Source organism: Cebus imitator, unplaced genomic scaffold, assembly GCF_001604975.1.
Source record: "Cebus imitator isolate Cc_AM_T3 unplaced genomic scaffold, Cebus_imitator-1.0 Scaffold266, whole genome shotgun sequence".
Taxonomy (NCBI): domain Eukaryota; kingdom Metazoa; phylum Chordata; class Mammalia; order Primates; family Cebidae; genus Cebus; species Cebus imitator.
Window position 1 is genome coordinate 1,788,760 of NW_016107581.1, and position 10,794 is coordinate 1,799,553.

The 10,794-nt window shown below is 52.6% G+C and overlaps 2 protein-coding genes across 2 annotated transcripts in view; one reads left to right on the forward strand and one right to left on the reverse strand.

Moving 5' to 3' along the window:
- The window catches only part of SYNGR4 (synaptogyrin 4), a 13,986-nt gene extending 9,328 nt beyond the window's left edge, over positions 1–4,658 (forward strand). The window contains exons 3-5 of the mRNA XM_017500454.2: positions 1,766–2,003; positions 3,895–4,034; positions 4,373–4,658. Of these exons, the coding sequence (XP_017355943.1) occupies positions 1,766–2,003; positions 3,895–4,034; positions 4,373–4,606 (612 nt within the window). The 3' untranslated portion in view covers positions 4,607–4,658. The remainder of the gene's footprint in view (positions 1–1,765; positions 2,004–3,894; positions 4,035–4,372) is intronic.
- Positions 4,659–9,514: 4,856 nt separating this feature from the next.
- Positions 9,515–10,794, reverse strand: part of KDELR1 (KDEL endoplasmic reticulum protein retention receptor 1) — an 8,257-nt gene continuing 6,977 nt past the window's right edge. Inside the window, exon 5 of the mRNA XM_017500456.1 lies at positions 9,515–10,278. Coding sequence (XP_017355945.1) covers positions 10,244–10,278 — 35 coding nt within the window. The 3' untranslated portion in view covers positions 9,515–10,243. The remainder of the gene's footprint in view (positions 10,279–10,794) is intronic.

Below are 10,794 nucleotides of genomic sequence, written 5' to 3' on the forward strand. Positions count from 1 at the left end.
AAGTCTCACCTTGTCACACAGGCTGGAGTGCAATGGCACGATCTCGGCTCAGTGAAACCTCTGCCTCCCAGGTAGAAGCAATTCTTCCACCTCAGCCTCCCGAGTAGGTGGGACTACAGGCGCATGCTGCCATACCCAGCTAATTTTTTGTATCTTTAGTAGAGACAGGGTTTCACTGTGTTGGCCAGGCTGGTCTTGAACTCCTGACCTTGTGATCCACCCACCTCAGCCTCCCAAAGTACGAGATTACAGATGTGAACCACTGCACCTGGCCTTAGCTATTTTTGTTTTTAACATTTTTGTAGAGACTGGGTGTCGCTCTGATGCCCAGGCTGGCCCCGAACTCCTGGCTTGACACGATCCTACCACCTCAGCTTCCCAAAGTGCCTGAATCACAGGCATAAGTCACCTCGCCCAGCCATTGGTCAGCTAACTGGGTTCAGCCAACTCCTTATCCTCCCTGCGCCTCAGTTCCATTATCTGAAACACAGAAGGGCCTGTGTCCTAGGGTGGCCATAAGGATGACCAGGGTGAGTGTGTGTAGAGTGTTTCCATGGTTTATTTAGCAAATACACATAGAAGACAGGCATGGACGCAGACAGTGCACCATGCAGAGACCAGAGGGTCAGGGTTGCCAGATCAGTGTGGTATTTGTCTAAAACAAAATCCTGAAGCCAAAAAACAAGGCAAAATGTCCACATGTGTTAGTTTGGGCAGCCGACCCCAGGTGTTTCTTATGTTTCTCTTGGAGCTTTTCTGTATGCTTGGACTGTTTGCAACTTGAACGTAAGAAAGGAATTGGGCGCAGCCGGGTGCGGTGGGTCACACCTGTAATCCCAGCACTTTGGGAGGCCGAGTTGGGTGGATCACGAGGTCAGCAGTTCAAGACCAGCCTGGCCAACGTGGTGAAACCCCATCTCTATTAGCTGGGTGTGGCAGCGTGTGCCTGTAAACCCAGCTACTCAGGAGGCTGAGGTAGGAGAATTGCTTGAACCAGGACCCAGGAGGCAGAGGTTGCAGTGAGCCGAGGTTGTGCCACTGCACTCTAGCCTGGGCTACAAAGCGAGACTCCGTCTCAAAAAAAAAAAAAAAGAAGGAATGGGAATTAGCGAGGCCAGGAGGATGGAGACAGAAGTCACAGAGGGAAGGGCTGCAAGTGCCTCCTCTCATTTAGTCCTTGGAACTACCCCGGAGGGAAGAGCTGAGAGGCAGAGACAATAATCATGACTGCAAACACTGATTCAGCTCTTCCCATGTCCCAGGCACCGTGCCAAGCATTTTATGCGGGTACCTGGGTTTGGTGGCAGAAGGAGAGTGTGGAGGAGGCAGGGGTGAGTGGGGAGAGATGAAATTGGAAGAGTGAGGGGAGCGGAGACTCTGCAGGGCCTCCAAGGCCAGGCTTCAGGGTGGGACTCAGTCCTGCAGCACTAGGGAGCCATGAGGGGGTATGGGCAGGGGGGGGCAGGATGTGGAAAGACTCCACTGGGACCGTGGGGGATGTGGGCTGAGGTGGAGGAGACTGGAGGCAGGGAGGCTCGGAGGAGGCTGGGGCGAGGGCCGAGGGGAGTGGACGAGGCCTGAGCCAGAACGGAGCAGAGGGGACGAGGGGCAGGAAGCTGAGGGCTCTGACACTGTGACAATGACAAGGAGGGATGGGCCCAGACAGCCCAGTGACTGGGTGTGCGGAAAGACCACAGCACCAGGGAGGAAGGAGGAGCAGCTTTGGGGAGAGGCTGAGCTCCTCTCTGGCCCGGGGAATCCACAGGTCTTCTCCCTGATCATCTTCTCCTCCCTGCTGACTGACGGCTATCAGAACAAGGTGGAGTCTCCGCAGCTCCACTGCATTCTCAACAGCAACAATGTGGCCTGCAGCTTCGCCGTGGGAGCCGGCTTCCTGGCCTTCCTCAGCTGCCTGGCCTTCCTCGTCCTGGACACCCAGGAGACCCATATCGCCGGCACCCGCTTTAGGACAGCCTTCCAGCTCCTGGACTTCGTCCTGGCTGGTGAGCCCCCAGGATCCCCCGACCCAGAGCGGCCCTCCTCCTGCTCACAGCCCTCCAGGCTCCCCAGGGCCTCCCGGGCACAACCCTTCACCACCCAGCCGGCCTTCACCTTGACTGTCCTCCCAGCAGGAGGCATCTGACCACACATGGCCCAGAGCTTCCCACTGCCCTGGCACCTGCTGTCTCCCCCTGGGGGATTATTACTCCTCCCTCAGACCTGGGTAGGGGGTCACCTTTTCTGACCCTCAGGAAAATTCTAGCAGCTTCCCTTCTGCCCTGTGCTTCCTTCGCATTCGCTTCCCTCATTCACAGAATATTTCTTGAAAGGCCACCACCCAGTGGCAGGAAGCGGGGTTCAGAGCATGGAGCCAGACAGACCTGGGTTGGAAATCGCCCTAGCGCCTCCCCGCCCTGTGGGCTTGTGCAGCTCTCTTCCCCTCTCTGAGCATCAGTAGAAGCTGGGATGAAATCCCTTACCTAGCAGGGGCTTTCTGAGGATGAAATGAGATAAAGGAGGCCTATAGTAATGCCGACGGCTACTGGGTGCCTCCCACGAGCCAGGCGCAGACGGAAGGGCTCCGAGTGCCTCCTCTCCTTTAGTCCTCAGAACCACCCCAGGAGGTAAGTCCTGTTCATATTCCCATTTTACGGAGGAGGAAACTGAGGCTTGATGAGGTGATGTAATGGGTACCCAGCTACTGAATGGCAGGTCACACACTTCAGTGCAAAGTCTTGCCTCGTAACCACTACCAGGCACTCCCAGTGGAGCCTGGCACACGGCAAGTACAAAATGTGTGTCCTTTTTCTTTGGGGCCTGACCTTCTTCCTCTCAGTCAGCTTGATCTCAGCTCCTTGCCCCCGCCACTCCTCCTCCCCACCAGGCCAGTCCCAGTGACTTAGGGCCAAGACACCCCTCGAGGGTCATTGAATCTATGCTGTACAAGAGAACGCCCTGTGAGGGTGGAAATGTTCTTTTTGTGTGTGTGAAGCAGAGTTGCACTCTGTCACCCAGGCGGGAGGGCAGTGGCACGATCTCGGCTCACTGCAACTTCTGCCTCCAGAGTTCAAGCGATTCTCCTGCCTCAGCCTCCTCAGTAGCTGGGACTACAGGTGCCCGCCACCATGCCTGGCTAATTTGTGTATTTTTAGTAGAGAGGGTTTTGCCATGTTGACCAGGCTGGTCTCGAACACCTGGCCTCAAGTGATTCGCCTGCCTCAGCCTCCCAAAATGTTGGGATTACAGGCATGAGCCACGGCACCCGGCCTAAAATTCTGTGTTGAATAGAAATTTAAACAGCTGCATGTGGCCAGTGGCTCCTGTATTAGACAGCGCAGCTCTACTCCAGCTGCTCACTCTAGGGAGGGCTTTGAGGGATTGGAGAATAACTTGTGGGAGATGTGTCAACATAGAAGCTAATAAAAATTTTTTTATTTTATGTATTTATTTATTTATTTATGTACTTATTTATTTTTGAGACAGAGTTTCACTCTTGTTGCCCAGGCTGAAGTGCAGTGGTGTGATCTTGGCTCTCTGCAACCTCTGCCTGCCAGGTTCAAGCGATTCTCCTGCCTCAGCCTCCCAAGTAGCTGGGATTACAGGCATGCATCCACCACCATGCCGGGCTAATTTTGTATTTAGTAGAGACGGGGTTTCTCCACGTTGGTCAGGCTGGTCTCAAACTCCCGACCTCAAGTGATCCACCCACCTCAGCCTCCCAAAGTGTTGGGATTACAGGGGTGAGCCACCGTACCCCGCCAAAAAAAAAAATTTTTTTTAATGACTTGTGGGAGGTCATGCAGCAAGACCACCAGCCCTATCCTTCTCATGCCTCAGCAGCCCTGCCTGAGCGAGCTTTCCCCCTGCCCCTCTTCTCTCCCTGTGATGCCACAGTTCTCTGGGTAATTGTCTGGTTCGTGGGTTTCTGCTTCCTGACCAACCAGTGGCAGCATTCGTCACCCAAAGAGTTCCTTCTGGGGAGCAGCAGTGCCCAAGCGGCCATCGCCTTCACCTTCTTCTCCATTCTTGCCTGGGTGAGGACAAGCCCCTCTACCACCCCTCCCTAGGAGGGGCATCCTCTGCAGGGCAGGGCTGAAAGGGCTAGAACATTCCTGCTCTCACTCAGCTCCCCTGGGAGTCAGGGGTAGGGGGGCTCCCCCAAGACTCCACTGGTCCCCTCCAAGTGCCCCTTCTTCTGAGCAGCCACAACCCAGCATCAGGGCCCGTGCTTCGGCCCGGGGTCCCTGAGCAGTGAGCAGTTCAAATACCGGGACCCTTCTCTTCCTCCCAGGCTGGTCCCCAGCCCAGTCCCTCTCCTGACCTGTCCAGCCCAGCCCAAGTCGGCCTTCAGCATGTCCTTTTCTGCCCACAGATATTCCAGGCCTACTTGGCTTTCCAGGACCTCCGAAATGATGCTGCAGTCCCATATAAGCGCTCCTTGGATGAGGGCGGCATGGTGCTAACCACCCTCTCCCCGCCCTCCGCCACCAGCCCTGTGAACGCGCCCACCGCTGGCCCCAACAGTCTGAATTATGCCAGCTCTGCCCTGTCCCCCGGTCTGACCACTCCAAAGGGCCCCCGCCTCGCTATGATGCCTGACAATTAAATATCCTTATCCACATCAGTAAAGAGAGAATCCTCCCTCCAGAAGGGTTTCTGAAAACAGCCTTCAGTCCTTCTCATGTCTGTTCCGCTCTGGTCCCTTGAGTGACAAGGGTGGGAAAGAGTCCCACTAGTTCACCTCTGGGGTCTCTGCACTGGGTCACATTTCCATACCACCTCCTGGCACCATCACTGAGGCACCACCTTCATAGTGATGGATTGGAGGTGGAGAGAGGAGGGAAGCGCTTTTTCAAGGCCTGCTTCACACTAAGTCCTGTCAAGCCATTACTCCTGGAGTCGCCACACTGGCCAGGGGAGGGAGGCACAAGGCGCTCCACGTTTTTTTTTTTTTCTTTTTGAGACAGTTTCACTCTTGTCGCCCAGGCTGGAGTGCAGTGGCGCAATCTCAGCTCACAGCAACCTCCGCCTCCCAGGTTCAAGCGATTCTCCTGCCTCAGCCTCCCAAGTTGCTGGAACTACAGGTGCCTGCCACCATGACCGGCTAATTTTGTGTTTTTAGTAGGGACAGGGTTTCTCTATGTTGGTCAGGCTGGTCTTGAACTCCCGACCACAGGTGATCTGCCCACCTTGGCCTCCCAAAGTGCTGTGATTAGAGGCATGAGCCACCACGCCCGTCAAGGGTACCCCATCTTACAGTTGAGGAAGCAAAAGTTCAGAGAGAGAAAATGCTTCCAACTTTGGAGAAAACACCGAGAGGAAAGGCCAACAATGGGACCTAGCCCTGTCCCTCAAGCCCGGGCCCAAGCCCTCTCCCTCCCCACGGTGACCAAAGACTAAACCACGCTGTGTGAGGAGTCCGTGAACCAGGGTGCTGAGTCTGTGAACGAGAGTCAAGGGAGATCCTTGTCTTCAAATAGTTCAAAGACTATCTTCGGGGAGGAGAGGTTTTTATTCTAGGAGAAACCCGGTGGTAAGTGGGAGACTCATGCACAGGCCACAAGCGTTCCTACCTGTAGGAGCCAGGCAGGTAACCCCAGTGGGTGAAGTGCCTACTAAGGGAGTGGCGGGGACAGGGCTATGTCCAGGAGGGGCAGCCTCCACTCTGCACACATTCGGTAACAGGGCCTCTTTTGTTTTTTTCCTGAGATGGCAACTCCCTCTGTAGCCCAGACTGGAGTGCAGTGGTACAATCATAGCTCCCTACAGCTTTGGCCTCTTGGCATCGAGCAATCCTCCTGCCTCAAGCCCCCAAGTAGCTGAGACTACAGTTGTGTGCCGCCACTCCCAGCTCATTTTTCAATTTTTTTGAAGAGATCGGATCTCGCTATGTTGCCCTGGCTGGTCTTGAACTCCTGGGCTAAAGCACCCCTCCTGCCTTGGCCTCCCAAAGTGTTGAGATTATAGGCATGAGCCACCATGCCTGGCCAGCCTGGGATTTCTAGAATAGTGCTGTCCACCTGAAATCTGATGTGACACCCAAGGGGAGTTTAAAATAGTCTAGTGGCCACATTGAGAAAAGTAAAACAAGGCTGGATGCAGTGGCTTACACCTGTAATCCCAGTACTTTGAGAGGTGGAGGCAGGCAGATCACTTGAGGCCAGGAGTTCAAGACCAGCCTGGCCAAATGGTGAAACCCCGTCAAAAATTAGCCAGGTGTGCCTGTAATCCCAGTCACTTGGGAGGCTAAGGCACAAGAATCACTTGAACCTAGGAGGCAGAGGTTGCAGTGAGCTAAGATTACACCTCTGCACTCCAGAGTGAGGCTCCGTCTCAAAAAAAGGAAAGAAAAGTAAAATTAAACAAGTGCAATTAATTTTACTATTTTATTTATGTCAATATATCCAAAGTATCATTGCAACATGTAATCAATGTAAAAATTATTAGTGAGGCATTTTACAGTCTTTAGTACTAAGGTTTTGAAATCCATGGTGTATTTACACCAATAGCACACCTCAGTTTGGACTCCTCAGGTTTCAGGGGCTCAACAGTCCCACATAACTACTGGCTACCCCACCAGACAGGGTAGCTATAGAAACTCCAGTTTTTCTACAACAGTTTGGACATCCATTTTGTGGGGGCCTTTAAAATGTGAAATCAGGCCAGGCACAGTGGCTAACACCTGGAATCCCAGCATTTTGGGAGGCCGAGATGGGCAGATCACGAGGTCAGGAGTTTGAGACCAGCCTAACCAACATGGTGAAACCCAGTCTCTACTAAAAATACAAAAATTAGCCAGACATGATGGCGTACGCCTATAAGCCCAGCTACTCGGGAGGCTGAGGCAGGAGAATCACTTGAACCTAGGAGGTGGAAGTTGCAGTAAGCCAGGATTGTGCCACTCCACTCCAGCCTGGGTGATAGAGCAAGACCCCATCTCAAAAAAAAAAAAAGTGAAATCAGTGGGCAACAAATGCAAAATAAACACAAATGTTGTGCAGGCCAAACAAAACACACCTGTCTGGGACAATCATGGCCTGCAGAGCACTAGTTCACAAACCAGACGAAAGGATGTGAGACCTAGGAATCAACGCTGGAGTCCATTAGTCCTTTTCTGGAGGCTTCCCACATGGCTGGCCCTGTACCTGGAGGTGTAGAAATAACTGTGTTCTCACCGGACATAGAGAGAAAACAGCAGCATAGAGAGAAAACAGCAGCAGCGCAGTGGGACAGGAAGTGTTTCGACGCAGAAATGGGAGGACTCTGAACGCTAGGTGTCCCAGTGGGTAAGCTTGGGTGTATCACTTACCATCTCTGGGCCCAAGTTGCATTGGCTGTAAAACTAAATTGGACCGGATTTTTTTTTTTTTTTTAGAGACAGGATCTCTACTCTGGAGGCTGAGGTAGGAGAATCACTTTAACTGAGGAGGCAGAGGTTGCAGTGAGAGAAGATCGCACCACAGCATTCCAGCCTGCCCAACAGAGTTCAACCTGTCTCAAAAAAAAAAAAAAAAGAGATGCCTTGGGCTGAGCAGGCAGCAATACAACCCTCTTCCCCAGTCAGACACAGCAAGCGAGCAGCTCCACTCCTGTGTTTTCCATACTGGGCTTCTGGCACAAATCTAAGCAGAAGGTCCCTTGGCTTAAGAGAAAGAAACAAGGCCGGGTGCGGTGGCTCACAACTGTAATCCCAGCACTTTGGGAGGCCGAGGCGGCCGGATCATGAGGTCAAGAGATCAAGACCATCCTGGCCAACATGGTGAAACCCTGTCTCTACTAAAAATACAAAAATTAGCCAGGCGTGGTGGTGCACACCTGTAGTCCCAGCTACTTGGGAGGCTGGGGCAGGAGACAGAGGTTGAGTGAGCCGAGATCACGCCACTACACTCCAACCTGATGACAGAGTGAGACTCTGTCTCAAAAAAAAAAAAGAGAAAAAAAAACGAGAAACCACCCAGCATTGGTTAAACACACAAGCTGTGGCATCACAAAGCCCAGGTACAAAGCCCACCTTTGCCACTCACCCCTCTGAGCCTGTTTCCTCGTCCACAAAGTGCCCTCTCTGTAGGGATACCATGAGGATGGCAGCAGTCCATCCGCGTCACACATAGCGCCTGGCACATATCAAGTGCTCGGGAAACGCCAGCTCCCTGCCTCCTCAAGCTTCCAGAGCCAGCCTACAGGGAAGCTGCAGGCAGTTACACAGAGTTTAGGAAGGTCTTAGAGGACATCTAGGAAGCTTGACTTGGTCAAGGGTCAAAAATCCAAAAGCCTGCAAGAGCCAGGCAGGTAACATAAGTGAAGAAAATGGGCCAGGTGTGAAGCCAATCTGGAGAGAGACAAGGAAAATATTTCACTTCCCTTTTAACTCCACAAACAAACAAAAATAACCACACGGCGTCAGCCCAATAATAAATGGTAACAAGCCTGCAGCCAAGTCCTGGGGGCTGTGGTGAAAAGAGCTGCGTCCCATCCATTCAGATCCAGCCATCTGTTGCCACCCAGAAATGAGGACCCGGCATTGTTAGACTGATGGATTTATTTTCAAGAGAAGCCAGAAATCTAGATTCTAGACTTTAATGTGAAAATCTGGTTTTTAAAGGCTGGAGACCCTTTTTTTTTTTTTTTTTTAGAGACAGAGTTTCACTCTTGTTGCCCAGGCTGGAGTGCAGTGGCGTGATCTCGGCTCACCGAAACCTCCACCTCCCTGGTTCAAGTGATTCTCCTGCCTCAGCCTCCCGAGCAGCTGGGATTATAGGCACCTACCACCATACCCAACTAATTTTGGGGTTTTTTTGTTTCTTTGTTTGTTTTGAGATAGTCTGTCTCTGTTGCCCAGGCCGGAGTGCAGTGGTTCGATCTCAGCTCATTGCAACCTCCGCCTTCCAGATTCAAGTGATTCTCCTGCCTCAGCCTCCTGAATAACTGGGATTACAGGCGAGCACCACCATGCCCAGCTACTTTTGTGTATTTTTAGTAGAGACAGGGTTTCACCATACTGGCCAGGCTGCTCTCGAACTCCTGACTTGGTGATCCACCTGCCTCGGCCTCCCAAAGTGCTGGGATTATAGGCGTGAGCCACCGCACCTGGCCTAACTTTTGTATTTTTAGTAGAGATGGGGTTTCGCTGTGTTGGCCAGGCTGGTCTGGAACTCCTGACCTCAGGTGATCCAACCGCCTCGGCCTCCCAAAGTGCTGGGACCATAAGCGTGAGCCACCACGCCCGGCCGATGCTCTTGAAGGTCCTCTGTAACCCTAGGGGTTTCGAGAACCATCAGACAAGTTCTGTGCTAAGGTAAGAAGACTCTTCCAGATTCTCTCCAAAATCTCTTCCCCAGCAGCACCATGAGGAATTGCACAGCTGAAAGTCTTGGGGGACCCAGTTTCTCCTCTTCGTGCTCCTCCCAGGCCTCGTCGCCTGCAGATGGTCAACAAGGCAAAATTGGAAGCGGAAAAGGGGCAGGGGCAAGGACCCCACACGCACCAGAGAAAACGAGGCAAGGAGCAGCAAAAGAAAGGTTTCATTTTCTTCTGTTTATTTCAAGAGAACAAAGAATCAACCGTCAGTTCTATACAAAAACATGGTGTGAGAGCCACGGTGACCCTCGGGTCAGCCCACTTCCCAAATGTGAGCCCTGAGCCCCCATAATTTGCCAAAAAACCAGAAGAAGACCAAAAAACTCAAACTCTGGGGGAAAAAGTTACTATGAAAAAAATCAAAGGAGACCTTCCTGGGCCTCCCTTTCTCCCTATCCCCAACCTAGAAATTTAAGGGCGGCTGTGGTTCATGGCCATGGCAGGAGGTGGGGCAGATGGGTGTCAGCAGATTTAGTGTTTGGCAACCAGTGGGGCTGGGGGTGGGATCTGGGAGGGAGTGAGGGGCCTGGAGAAGGGAAAAGATCTTGGACCCTGCCCCAGCCCATGGGGCACTCAAAAACAGTTTATAAAAATTGGGGCCACAGAGTAGAAGAAAAAACGAGTCATCAGAATCAAAAAACTAAAGAGTGGAAAGATTTTTTTTTCTTTTCTTCTCTAAAAGGCAAAAAACTACAAACAGCCCAAGTCCTGAGCTCCCAAAGACCTGGGTCCTCCACTGTCCCCCTGAAACCCGGCAGGAGGCGGGATGGGGAGCGCGAGAGGTGGGTTCTTAAAAAAGTCACCCCTGGATGGGAAAGCTCTTCATCGTCCACTGCCTTCCTCTGCCTCCCGCCGCTGCCGAGGAGAGAGATGGCAAGGACCAGAGCTACGCCGGCAAACTCAGCTTCTTCCCCTTTAGGACTGTGAGGAGAAAAAACAAGGAGGGTGTTACTGCTGGGGCCCCCACAGGGAGGGGACAGTCTTCCACAGGCAGAGCAGGGCCTGCATGCTAGATGGGCAGATCCTCAGGGAGGGAGGTCCCCCAGGACTCACAGATACATTCCTGGTTGATTTCGTTCCAACCCCTTCTCACTACCAGCAGTAGTGATCTTTCTTTCTTTTTTTCTTTTTTGAGACGGAGTTTCGCTCTTGTTACCCAGGCTGGAGTGCAATGGCGCGATCTCGGCTCACCACAACCTCCGCCTCCGAGGTTCAGGCAATTCTCCTGCCTCAACCTCCTGAGTAGCTGGGATTACAGGCACGCGCCACCATGCCCAGCTGATTTTTTGTATTTTTAGTAGAGTTGGGGTTTCACCATGTTGGCCAGGATGGTCTCCATCTCTTGACCTCATGATCCACTTGCCTCGGCCTCCCAAAGTGCTGGGATTACAGGTGTTAGCCACTGCGCCCGGCTCTTTCTTTCTTTCTTTTTTTTTT